General features: G+C 40.3%; 1 protein-coding gene across 1 annotated transcript in view; it reads right to left on the reverse strand.

The window, feature by feature from the left end:
* Positions 1-4,384: 4,384 nt before the first annotated feature.
* Positions 4,385-14,291, reverse strand: part of WDR37 (WD repeat domain 37) — an 80,007-nt gene continuing 70,100 nt past the window's right edge. The window contains exon 13 of the mRNA XM_044677424.1: positions 4,385-4,761. Coding sequence (XP_044533359.1) covers positions 4,630-4,761 — 132 coding nt within the window. The 3' untranslated portion in view covers positions 4,385-4,629. The remainder of the gene's footprint in view (positions 4,762-14,291) is intronic.

Consider the following 14,291-nt stretch of genomic DNA (forward strand, 5'->3'; position numbering starts at 1 on the left):
TTCCCAAGCGCCCAGACGATGCTTCTCTGCGGGGCGACTGAGCTAGCTGTGGCCAGCTGGAGTAGCCCTCTACAAAAGGAAGTACTGATTATCGCTCCTTGAGGAGTCTGTCTGGTCTAAATGGGTCCATCTAATCAACGCATCTCAGCTCTTTCATGAGGGAGAACCCCAATCAGAGCCAGGAGGCAAGGAAAGAGCTTCTCTGGCTCTGAGGAAATTTCCCAAAGCAGGACAGATATTGAGATGAAGGCAGAATCCTTTTCTCTCCCTTCAGTCTTTGCTTGCTTTGGGGTGTCATCTTTGCTGGATGAAAAGCTCCTTGAGGGGAGGGAACTGTCTTTTCTTTCTTTTTATTCCCAGCGCTTAGCTCAGTGTCTGGCATTTAAAAAGGGTTTGGTAAATATGAATATTGTGATAACAGAATATCAGAATGAGTTGGCTACTTGGGTCAAGTCACAAGGCTTTGGTACAGCCCCTGGGCAGTGTGAATTGGTCATACTTTGTCTCATAACAACGGAAATGGTGACATGATTTGATCATTGATCCAAGAGCAAGAAGGAGGTAGGAAGGGAAAGCAGGTGCCAGTCTCTCACCCTCTGATCTGAGAATCTGGGCTCTGCTAAGAGTAAAGTTGCCAGGTTGAATGGATTAAGTTCCCTGGAGTGAGAGAGAGAAGGACAGGGTGTGTGGCAGTCAGGGTGGGCTGGCAGCCCCGGTAGGGAGGGACGGACAGCAGAAGGGCAGATGGTAAGCTACGGGCACGAGTGTTCTGGTAGAGGAGATGAATCGAGAACCAACGTTCACCCCAGTCCCTTTGTATCTAGCCGGCCCCAAGGCCTCGTCTCACTCAGCCGTTCACTGGAGCACGAGGGCCCAAAGAGCAGAAGCATCTTGCCATTTTTTCCGCTCAGACCAGGACTTAGGAAAACCAAACAGGGTATAAGGAGAAGCATAGTCAGGTTAATAAAGAATTATTTTATGAAATATGGTACAGAAATTCCTAGGATCTTTGAGGTACAATCTGTGATTTCAGTAGTGTTTCTATGTCTTAAGCTATGATAAAGGAGCTATGGATAACCGAGAAAATATCAGGTAATCTTTGAAAGCCCCTGGAGGCTTCTATAAAAACTAAAATGCTTTGCTCATATAAGAATAGAATGATGTACAAAAAACTACTTGTCAATCTTAATTTACATTTTCTCACAATAAATTGTATCCATTTTTTTCAAGTATAAAAAATGCTTTTACTTTTAAACTGGAATAGGGCTGATATTTTGCTGACTTCTAGAGAAAAAAATTTTAATTTACTTTGCCAAAGTGCTATTTTTTACAGGATTGTTTTCTATGAAAAAAATTAGAAATTATGCAGTGATTTGTCTTGATACATTATCAAGTGAGCAAGATAATGGACTTGATATTTTTCCTATTCTAAAATTTAAAAATTTCCAAATTATCAGTAATAGTTTTATCTAACTTTTTCCCTCATTTCGCCTGTAGACAGCTTCTAGGGCTAGAAAAACTATTTTCTCAAATTATGATTTTGTCAATTCAGGATTATTTGAAACACACATGGAACGCTGATAAACACGAGAGTAGTTCACATATAACTTCAAAAACAGTAATCATGGAACATGGACATTTTAATGAATTTCAAATTTCAATGAAGACACAACACTTAAAAAACAATCAGCACAGTAAAAGTAAATAAAAAACAAGTAGATCCATACAACATTTACAAATACATATTTCTTCCAAAAGAAATTTGTATTCACAGATTTAGGCAGCAAATGTTCTACATCAGATTCCAAAATATGTACAGATTTTGAATCTGTTAAAAAGGGATGTGCGTTGGTAGAGAAAAAGAAAGCCACATAAGACCATTGCTTTGCCCAATGATGTATCCTGTGAAAGTTCTGCACTAATACATATTTTTCTTTAACACATTTTCCTCTATTATCAAATGAAATTCTGGACATGTCTACATTCAGCATGAAATAGTTCCCTCTTCAAACACTATTTCAAATGGTACTAGGAGTGGCTACAAACGTGCCAATTTTAACCACCAAAAATTCATTCTTACCAACTGCCTACCTGACTTGCTAGAAATAAAATTTATGGCTATAAATAACTATTATATAAAATCAAATTAAAAGATGATATACAGTAGTTAATAAAGTAAATATTAGCCTGCTCCTGAGAACTCAGCTCTAGCACCTTAGGGATTTACTTTACTCCCACTGAAAATGAGTGTGTAGTCATTTCTGGAGTGTTAGAGGTTGGTCCCTCTAGTTTGGGATAAAAGTAGGCAGCCACTGGCAGTGATGAATACTAGTCTGCATAGATCTGAATGGCCTTCATGTCATGTATTCTAAAATGCTTTAAACAAAACCAGACGGAAACTTGGTTTTTAAGGTTGAATCAGTTATTTGTGTGTATCTATAGATGTATGTATTTATGTATAATATATATGTCTATGTACAAATAGGCATATATATTTATATTTCCAGCAGTGATTGCAAAATATCTGAAATTTCCAAATTAAAAGAAATTAAATCAATAACACTATCTGTATAATCTAGCATTCAAGAGTAAATTAATATTTGGGCTTTTGAATATACAGTGAATGGGTCAGGAAATGGTACTTTGAATATCAGTTTTTCAAAAGCTAATTCATTCCTGGGTAAAAATAAGTCACAGCAAATACCTCAATAGAATCAAGGCATTATGGCAAAATATTCTCCAGAAAGCAGATGCCATAACCTGGAACACTTTTAATTACTATAGTGGCAACTCATTCTGGACTCCTCAAACAGTATTTGAGCTAATAAAAAAACCAAATTTGAAAACACAATGAACCTTCTGAGTTTCAAGGTAAAACTTTACTGTAATACATTTACTGCTCATCACCTCATCCAAAAACCCCAGCAGTACACAATGTTACTCTTTTGCTGTTTTAACTTTTAACTCATTCTTTTTGGGGGTTCCCTCTTTTTTTCCCCCCTACTAGTGAGTACACCAATGAATAAGTTAATCAGCCCCTGCAAAATTACTCTAAATGTGATAGGACCTAATTCTGAAAGCCCAGCTACTATTCTATCTATTGTCAACAAATGTGGCATTCTTTTTACTCATTACAAGCTCTGTGAACGACTGTCCCGCATCACCTAAAAATAAAGGAGAAAACCATGAACAACAAAAAAAAGTGGCTGTCCACAACAGTTTTCACTGTGACCATCCAGTGACTCCCCCAAATGATCTATCTCCGAACAGGCACATTTGATCAATGGAAGGGGCAGCGTCCTAAAAAGACTCTGAAAGTGAGACTACAAGTCCATGAGAAATCATACTTACTATTATCAGTATGACCTTCTGATCTAAAGAAGCCAAGAGTAACAGCATCGCTCACTAGGCAACAGAATAGGTACTGCGACAGCTCTAGGCTCAGAAGACGACAGAATCTTCCAAGCATACATACCATCTGGGTTACAACCTTATCGAACCAAGAGTAAATTGTTTATATTCAGATACATTTGGTGTGATTGTCTTCTTCCCTTATGATTTTAATTCAATATTCCAGCTATAAACCAAAAGTGCTTCAACGAGGCCACAGTGAGATTCAAAGTTTTCAAATAACATTCATTTGTGAGGTAGTACTCATGTATTCGCATTGCTGGCTCTCAAATGCCACCAGGGAAGTGGACCTATTTATAAAGATGCAAACTCAAGGTGAGGAACAGAAAAGGAGTTTTTGTTTTCAGGTAGGTCACCAAAAAGTAGCAAGTCCTTCTTACAAAGGTCGTGTCACAGTCATTGGATAAGTCATCTGAAACTTCTATAAACTGTTTATAACCATAGCTATAAACTAAAGTGCTTTAAATTTTGCTTCAACATTTTTCAGTGATTAGAATCATATTTTGGAATTTGTTAGTGCAAGATCTTATGAAATTGAAATGATTTAATGTTAAAAGGGCAGAAAACATCTTTTTAAAAAGAAACTCCCTCTAAATGTTGCAAGTCAACATCCTACACCTACTAGAAGCTGCTAAACATATACCTCTCAAATCCAGGCTATTCTGACAGAAGTAGACTCAAACAGCACTGAAGCTGTATTACACTGAAGCACGACATGTCAAAACTTCATGAAAGAAGTAAACGTGAAATGCGTGACTTCCAGTGACATTTACACCAACTCAAATGCAGGCCTCCAATCTTTTCAAAACATGGTAGAGATTTATGATTTTTCTGTAAAATGTAATAGACCACTATCTATCTCACAAGTATATGGATTTCACATTGAATTCGCAGAAACGTAATGCCCTACTGTTTGTGTATCAAATGTGGAATAATTCATGAGCATTTTATGTGCTCTGTGGGAAGTGAACTTCATTTCTAATGACCAATGGATGCCAGTATATAAATGGTCACACACAAGACAGAAAAAAGGGGAAGAAAAATGATCACACATTTTCTGTTCATTTCATGCAAACTGGGCACAATGTGGAAACAACATTTACAAAGCCCTCTTTTTAGGGTTAAATTCTCACAATAAGGGCAGACCAAAAACGCAGAAATATCTGCATGGTTAAAAGTCTATGGCAAAAAAGAAAAATTGTGGAGAATCCACGGATCTTATTTTTCTTGTAGCAAAGCAGGGATGTTGATGTTCCAACCAATGGCCTGGCGATCAAACCCACAAGTAAATAGGTTGCATATTGGATGATCTTCGCTCCAAGCCGAGCAGCACACCATTCTTCTGTGACCCTGGCAATAGTCAAATAAACCAAAGTTAGTGTCCAAAATTAAGTTCTAGAAAATGACAACTGAATTTTCCCTGGGGATAGAAAGGCAAAAGCATAGTTCTCATCCCCTAAGAATTCACCTTCTACCGAGGAAGACATCACAAAAACAACTATATACAAATAAGATATAGATAATGTAAATGGAAGATAGCCTCAGAGGAAAAACACTAATGGTGGAATGGTTGGGGAAGGGGCAAGAGCTCACAAGAGAAGTTAGGGCTAAATATAAAGATGTAAGAAAAAGCTATAGAGTGATAATCAAGCCCATGAGTCTTAAGTTTCTCATCTATAAAACGAAGGAGTTGGTCCAAAGGCCTCTCAAGTCCCTCCCAATTCTAAATCTAGTCTTATGACAGGATGAAATGACTATAAATAACAGCTTAGAGGTTGTTGTTAGCTCTAAAACTATGATCCTGTGAACCTGACAAGGTGCATTTAAATTACTATATGGACAAATAATTACTTTATACCAAACTTTTTTTTGGCCTACCGCCCCCTTTCCAGAAAAAATATTACTTAGCACCCCCTGTCACATACTATCAACGCCCCCCTTACAGTTATTCACCACCCCCAAATGCACCTGTGGCTATCACTGCTCCCCAGGATCGCTGCAGCACCCACCAGGGGGCGGTGGCGCCCACTTTGGGAATCACTGCTTTATACCATTATAAAACTAGAAAAAATACAAAGGACCAGTTTTTGAAACAAACAAAAAAAAATGGAACAATCAGCTACACTAATGTCTACCAAATTTAAAAAATGAATTACTGAAAGAAAATATTCAAAAATTATTTAAAATATACATTATAAATTTTCCTATGGTAAGTCATATGTACATATACATAAAGACATATTAAGAAATAACCTATGATGGAAAAGTAATTAAAAAGTCAAAGTGATATTTTTTTTAAAAGGACATCAAGGAATTATGTTTTAAAATGAAATAATCACAAACAAAAACATTTAGCAAAGCATAAATTTAGACATCATAAAAAATGTGGGGTTTTTTTGAGGGCCAAAATTATCTATGAAGAGGCCTAATAAAACTATTTTAATGCCTCAGATGCCTCAAAACCTCCATAGGTTATGACCAGTTAAAAAAGTACAACAGGCCCTCAAAAAAATAAACAACTGAGACATGAATTTCACTGGTAATGGACAATTTATACAAACAAATATAATGAGAGGTCACAACTGATTTCAGAAGGAATAGCTGTATTTATAAAATTACATAATTCTTGAAGTATTTAAGTAATTTACTGAATATTTGATTTAGTAATATAAACAGTTTAGGCAGCGTTGTCACATTTTATAACAAAAATTCACTGTAAGAGAATCAATACTACTTGTTTGTAAAGATATTCAGCCAGCCTAGAAACCAGTGTGGTGGGACAAAAAACTCTGGATAGAGTCAGAAGACACAAATTCAAATCCAGATGCTGCCTAGATGTGTGACATTGAGTAAGTTGCCCATTTCCTAATTTGTAAAATGAAGAGTTTGGAAAAGATGATTTCTGAGCCCCCTTTCAAGCTATTAAATTTATAGTACTAAATATCAACAAAAGGCCAGCAAATAGAGCTTGATATGGAGGCAATATTCTGAGTTGGTAAAAAAAGAATATTTGCTTCTAGTTATCACCTTTATCTCCTAATAAAGTTGTAGTTGTAGTCTCTTTTAAGTTATAGTTAAATAATTCTTTAAGTTCATGGATTCTTAAAAGGTTAAAAATTCAATCTACCATCAAGATGATACTTACTGCCAGAAAAACTGAAACTAGGAAAAGAAAAGATCAAATAAGACCAAGCTATAAAACTACAAAATCAAATTAAATAGAATTGCAGTGTTACATGATCAGCATAGAGCATAATGTTTTTATTTCTGCCAAGGCCAAATGGTTGTAATCATTATGCAAAAAGTTTCTTCTGCCTCTTAGTAGAGAAGGTAAAAAATCTTAGAAAGTCTTCTCATTCCTCAAGGCTATCTAATAGAATAAAGCATTTCATAAAAAATAAAACAACACAAAGAAAAGAATGAAAATATAAGAAAGAATTGGCATCTGAAAATGCAGAAGGGAATCTCTACCTACACTGGATGAGGAAAAAAGCAAAATATGAACCAAAAAAAGAAAGAAATCCAGTGAAACTTTGGAATGCCACATAGCAGGTGTCCCAAAAGTCTCTGTGCAGGTTTAAGTTTTAATAGCTTCTGTCTGAAAGACTCTTCCCAAAAAGGAGGGAGGGAAGCTCTCTGAGGAGAAAGCAGTTACTTAATGATGATGTAAATAAATAACAGAACAGATGCCAAGACGAGAGGTCATCTAGTAAGGTAGTCTACATACTAGGTTCATACCCTAAGGAGATGAAGATAGAGTAAAAGGTCTCATTTTTACCCAAACATTTATAGATGGCTGAACAAACTGTGGTATCTGAATGTAGTGGAACATTACTATACCATAAGAAATGACGAAAGAGTATTTCAGAGAATCCAAGTGAGTAGGAACTGTTATAGGCAAATATAAAATAGGTAGAAAGATATATATAGCAATGCACAGACGGCAGGAGACAAGATCTTTGCTGGGAGACATGGACATTCTCTGTAGAATGCAGCATGAGCTGAAGGAGTTGGTTGTTGGGAACTGCCAAGTGCAGAAGCAAGCTGGGATCCTGTTAGCTGTCTGTATCCTGAGCCTTGGAGATCTCGGGTTAACATCTAGCAAGTACCTAGACTGAGGAAGGACAAGTGGCTGTGATTGGGGAGACCAAGTACAGGGTGCCTCTAACCTCAGTTTTGTGGATGACTGACCAAGGCTTTATCCAGTTACCTGTACCATCGTGAATTCAGCTTGCAGCAGCATCTCCAGGAGCATGAGAAATCCCCTTTGCCTCCATAGCTCACTGCAGCCACTCCTGTTTCCAGCCAGACTGTGTCTGTGCTAGTCAGTGAAATCAGTTCCTTCTAACTGACAGCTGGCTGCGGCATTTAGTATTAGTCTAAACCTCTCCCACCTTCCTTCCTTGCCTTCATTAAACTATTTTTGTTACTTCCTGTTTGTTTCATTCTCCACAACCAAAAAGGACTCACTATCTGTGCAGTTTAGCCGCTGGCTTAAGTGAGGAAGACTGTTGGTTTCAACTGTCATTCTCAGTCCTGTCACTGCTCATTCCCCAGCACTGTCCTGGGTCCGTGGGGAGCGGGGGCGATTCCGTTGTGTATTTGTGTGTTGGCAGTTAACCTAATCACCCCATCACTCCCTTTAGGCCCCGACAGTCTGTGTATTTATTTATTGTATTTATGTCCAAAGCTGGACAAAATAGGCCCAAGAGAATAGTTTGTATAATAACAACATTGTAAAGAAAAGTTAAAAATACTTAAGATCTCTGTTCAAGGCAACAATCACTCTCACCTCCAGAAGGTCAAAGATAAGAGACATGATGGAATAAGACTGTAGAAGATCTACTTCTATAGACATAGCCACTACGTGGATATGGCTCATTTGTTGCAAGCATTCGTTTTCCCCACCTCTCTGATTTTTAATTGGGGATGTAGATCTTTTGGAGAGGGAAGCACCCGTGATACCAAAAAAAAAAAAAAAAAAAAAAGGAAAAAGGAAAAAGGTGCAGTTATTGAAACATTTTTTAAATGCATAGAAAAGAAGAGAAGGTAGTTCAGAAGGAAGCACAATGAGATAGTTTGAAAGTAATGAAATTTAAACTTATAACAAGTGGTATGGAAAAGAAATTCACAATTTCAAATAGAATTTGGGATTTAATTTACATATAGAAATTCTCCTATTTGGTAAGTTCAAAATTTGTAAAAGGTTAAACAAAAAATCAAACTAAAATCTCCTAACAGAGACCCATAGTTCCATATATTTTTTTCTGTTCTCCTATGTACATAAAAAATGCTCAAGGTGGGGAGGGGAATAAGTTCAGTATAAAAAACAAATCAAAACCAAAAAAAAGGAAGGTTCTAGAGAATTGGGGGACTAGTGGAGCAAAATGCTGAGCAAAATGTTCTATAAACTGTGTTATAAGGAAGAGAGGGTTTTAGCAGGAGAGGCTGGTTTGCAGGGGAAGAGATGCAGGAGGATAAAGATTCTAGAATATGAGAGTAGGAGTTAGACTGTTCACTGAGGGTTTTGGCAGTCTCTCTCTGGATTTACCTGGGGAGACTGGCTGCCTGTCCTGTGGCTGCTGATCCACCCTGATTTCCCATCCTACCTACTGCCTTGCTTTGTCTGCTGTTTCCTTGTGATCCTGAACATGTGGCTATCTGACTATAAGACCGGGTCTATTCCTTTTGGATCCAGGACCTTTCCCTGGGCCCTGTCAATCTTTCCATAGACCAGTGATGCAGGCCAGATGCCACCCCCTGAAATGTTCTATCCTGCTGCAACATTATTCCTAATCTGAGTAGTGTGATAATTAGATTAAGTCTACACTGCCCATCTTTAGATTTAATCACCAAAGATGAGAACACCTCTAATTCTGGGAGGTCCATAACCTAGAATGGGTGACGAGTCAGAATCAACTGACTGCCCCCTAGGCAGTACTATGAGAAGCACCTACTGTGATCGGACATGCAAATTAGGAGGAAGGAGCAGGAAGTGATGCCTGAGGGACCCCTTGAAAAGGAGAAGATTCTCAGTCAGCTGAGGTCTTGAGTGAGAGCTCTGCTAATGAAGGAGCTTTTCTGGTTCATGGAGTTCATTGGAATGCTGAGACCCTGGTGGGACCTCAGACTGCTTCCCTTTGAATTGTCACGTGGGAAGTTAGGCTGACCCTCTCTCTCTTGATGTTTCTGGAGGCTCTACCCTCAAGGAGGCCTCTCTTGCCTCTAATTGTAAAAGGCCTTGTGGCTAGAAGCCTTGTTTAATTAACCTCTGTGCCCCTCTGCTGGGCCCCTAAATTCTTACTTGATCTGGGTCTCTGGTCCGGGCCAGAGTTTCTCTCTCTCAATTTCCCTACCTTCCTAATTGTAAATAAACTTCCATAAAAGTCAATTTTGACTTGAGATTATTCTTAATTGAGGATTGATAATAGTTTAATCCTCTGGTGACCATCTTTTAATATACTGAACCCATAAAACCCCTTTCCCCCCCCTTACAGTAGGATACAATACAATGAAACTTTGAAAGAGTTGCCTTAGAAACAGACTGACAGATGAGCATTTCCTTTCCTTTGGCCCCCTCTTTAAAAAGTTTGCCCATCACTGGCCTAGACCACTACCTCTAATGCCAGTTAAGGTGGGGAAGGGGTTAGTGCAGATTGAGATGGAGCAGGGATTGGGTTTTCTTCAGTTCAGAGAGGTGAGGATTGGTTAAATCAAACTCTCTGAAGACTCCCTGCGCAGGTCACCCTAATTCCCTTCTATCCTTTCCTCTTAGTCCCGGTGACTAAGTGGTCTGCGTGTTGGTCCCAAAGCATAGCTCGTATTCGGATGCTGGCCCGATTCTCTCCGTCGGATCCCAGCCCCCATGCCACGCTAACACAACTGTCAGATGCTGTCACCATATCAAATATTTTTGCCTAATTATTTGTCACAAAAGATCTCAATTCATTTTCTTTTTTTTTTTTTTCTAAACCCTTAACTTCTGTGTATTGACTTATAGGTGGAAGAGTAGGAAGGGTGGGCAATGGGGGTCAAGTGACTTGCCCAGGGTCACACAGCTGGGAAGTGTCTGAGGCCAGATTTGAACCCAGGACCTCCCGTCTCTAGGCCTGACTCAATCCACTGAGCTACCCAGCTGCCCCCTCAATTCATTTTCAAAACTGAATGATGCACAAATGTAACTTGTTTGTTTAAAGGAAAAGAAAGAGAAAGCCTGAGAGATGGGATCTAAACCATTTTAGGGAGGCTCAGAACGAGTCCAGAGCAGACATTCACGGCTCCCTGTGAATGTGAAGCTCCACCAGGTCCTCCTCTGGACGGCTCACCGCGGGGTGCTGGTTAGCCGGGAGTTCCCCAGCGTTGTTGTGCCAGAGAACAAGCCCCGGCAGCGGCTGGCCGGCCCTGGGACGTCGTCTGATTCTAGCACAAAGCCGCAGGCCTTGCTCTCTACGGCGGGCGCCGAGGCGGCGGGTGACGCCTGTGGCGGCTGCCCGTGGCTTGTCCCAAGCAGACGCGCTCTAAGAGCTCCGCGCTGCCGCTCCAGCTGACTTCTCGGCCAGTGGAACAAACGGTTGTCATCGCCCTCCTGCTGGGAGAAGTCCTCGCAGGGCTGGGTAGACACCCCACAACTGAGGGCTCGCGGCGACCCTCAACCTGCCGTAAGCCGGCCTCCCAAAGCAGTTCCTGGGGGGCGCTTGTGCACGTTCCGGCTTCTTGGAGCCCCAGAGCGGGCCGGAGGGGACGTGGACGCCGGGGGGAGGGACGCCCCTGAAAAGGGCTCAGGAAGCCTTTGGGATATGCTTGACATCATCATAAATCAGAAGATCAAAGAATGTGAGAGGTGGGAAGAACCTGGGACAGTTTCCTTCGTTCCTCAATGAATTCAGGGAGGATTTTACAGTCTTTTTTCTATTCCAATTTCTGCCCTCCAATAGAGGACTTTGACATACAGTGATTCTGCGTAGTGGGTTGAGAGTCGAGTCTGAACTCAGGAAGGGCACTAGGCACAGAGTAAGAGCTGGTTTCTTTCCCTACAAGCAGTGCACTGTGCACAGTAAAATAGTGCTGGGAACAAGGAAGATCTGAGTTTAAATCCTCCTTGAGACACTGATCAGTTGTGTGACCGGGCAAGTCACTTAAGCTTCAGTTTCCTCAACAGTAAAACGGGAAATAATAGCAGTACCTCACGCAAGGCAGGGCAGAGAAGTGGAAGTCAAGAAGACTCATTTTCTTGAGTTCAAATCTGACCTCAACACACTTACTAGCTGTGTGACCGTGGACAAGTCACTTAACCCTGTTTGCCTCAGTTTCCTCATCTGTCAAATGAGCTGGGGAAGGAAATGGCAAACTTCTGCAGTATCCTTGCCAAGAAAACTGCAAATGGGGATGGGGAACAATGGTACAAAACCGATCACCACCACCAAGTAAGGCCACTGTGAAGACAAATTGAGATGTCTATAAAGAGCATTTAGCATAGTGCCTGGCACATAACAAATGTTAAATAAATGTCGATTCCTTTCTCCTAATTCCCTCAATTACTCTAACTTCCTAGTACTTCAGTCTCCCAAGTTTCCCCTGCCAACTCCTACAGTGCACCTCAAAGCAGACACAATCCTTGATCACCCCAAAGTGTCCCAACTTTCTTCTTCATGGTCTCTGAAAACCCTTTCTCTTAATCTTCTGCCATTCCATTTCTCCTTATGCTTCACAGCCTCTCACTCTATTCTTCATCTTCCCCAAGACCCTCATCCCCATTCCCCTTAATTCTTCCCAGGCTACTGGCCCTAAACTCTCCTCCACTCCCTTTCTCAGGCCTTTAGGCATTCTATAGCACAGGTGTCAAACGTGATTAAAATGCAATTAGGAAATGTTTAACAAAATAAGTAAAATACAACATTGGCTGTTGTCGTCATTCAGTTGTTTGTGTCTGACTCTACATGACCCCACCTGTGGAGTTTTTCTTGGCAAAGACACTAGATTGGTTTGTTGCTTCCTTCTCCAGCTCACTTTACAGATGAGGAAACTGAAACCAACAGGGTCAAGTGGCCTAGCCAGGGTCATACAGTGAGTGTCTGAGGTCACATTTGAACTCAAAAGGAGGAGGCTTCATTTCTTCAAGGCCAGGACTCTATCTGCTATCCACACAGCCCTACAGCATAACATAAAAAATGTTAATTTGTGGTTTTCTAAGTCAATATGCCCCCCACAGGCATCCATTTTTGAGTCTGTTCTGCACTATCCTCCTCTCTTGAATCTCTTGCTTCCTTGAACTATTGGCAATCCCAATTTGTCGAACTTAATTAGCTCCACAACTCTCCTTAACTCCTGTTGATCAACAGAACAGGAGAAAATCATGAAATCACCCTCATCTAACTTAACATAACTGGATTCACAACAAATTTATGTTATTTAATCTCAGCTGAGCCCTCATTACAACAAGGAAATCATCCTACTCCCGCCCTAATCAATTCAATATTTACTCTCCTTAGCAACCAGTCTAACCCTCACCTGGAGTCTCCCCAGCATCCTCATCATCCCCCCCCCTCACACTTCACTGAAAAAATGGAGATGATCCGCTGCCTGAATCCTCTAGTGGAATGTAAGACCCAGAACTAAACACACCAGTCCATAGAAGGTCTGATGAAGTAAGAGAACAGTGGGAGTACCACTCCCCCTTATCACCTGAGACTAATCTGGATTTGGAAATAACTATAAACTGGAGGGGAAAAGGGGAAGTTCTCATGAATGACACCAGTGGTAACTGGGTAGATGGTGCTACCAGAAGAGTAATAGGAAGTTCAGAAGGGGAAGGATTGGGAAGCAAAAACAAAGGGCTCTACTTTGGATGTGGTGAGTTTGAGACATGTATCAGATAGCTATTATGAAAAATCCAACCAGCAATCAATAATGCCATTTCAGAGAGATCAGCATAGAGAAAAAGAAAAATGGGACCCAGGACAGAAAGACAGCCATGTTTAATAGGTATGCTATGGATGATAATACAGCCTTGGAATGATAAGGCTATCCTTCTCCCTAACCATCTTCTAACCTCCACCCCCACCCAAAAACTCTGTCTATTATTAATGGGTCCAGGTTAAATTATATTAGAGCTTTAAGGTTTGTAACAACTCTGTGAGGTGGATAGGAAAGAAACTCCAAAGTTGCTTAAAGTTCTAAATCTATCGAACTATGAAGTATTATCATCTTCATTTCACAGAAGCAGTAACTGGAACTTGGAAGAGTTAAGTCACACTGAAAGTAAATGCTGGAGTTGGGGAATTATCACAAATTCAGAATGGAATCTAAATGAATAAGGATTTTTTTTAAACCCCATTCGTTTTTAAGGCAAAATTGGGAAGTAGGTGATATTTGTCTTTGAACTCTTGCTAGCTCCTCATTCAAAAACTCCTCATATCTGTCTCCTTTTATTTTTTTTCCTAAAACCCTTACCTTACATCTTAGAATCAATACTGTATATTGGTTGTAAGGCAAAAGAGTGGAAAGGACTAGGCAATGGGGGTTAAGTAATTTGCCCAGGGTCCCACAACCAGGAAATGCCTGAGGCGAGAGCCACCTAGCAACCCCCTCCCCTGGTTTTTTAAAATCTCTCTCCCGGGGGCAGCTGGGTAGCTCAGTGGATTGAGAGTCAGGCCTAGAGACAGGAGGTCCTAGGTTCAAACCCGGCCTCAGACACTTCCCAGCTGTGTGACCCTGGGCAAGTCACTTGACCCCCATTGCCCACCCTTACCAATCTTCCACCTATGAGACAATACACCGAAGTACAAGGGTTAAAAAAAAAAAATCTCTCTCCCTACTTTCCCCTATAACATAACTCACTTATAACTATATTACTATACTATATTACATTACTATAACAAACA

Source organism: Gracilinanus agilis, chromosome 5 (genome assembly GCF_016433145.1).
Source record: "Gracilinanus agilis isolate LMUSP501 chromosome 5, AgileGrace, whole genome shotgun sequence".
Taxonomy (NCBI): Eukaryota; Metazoa; Chordata; class Mammalia; order Didelphimorphia; family Didelphidae; genus Gracilinanus; species Gracilinanus agilis.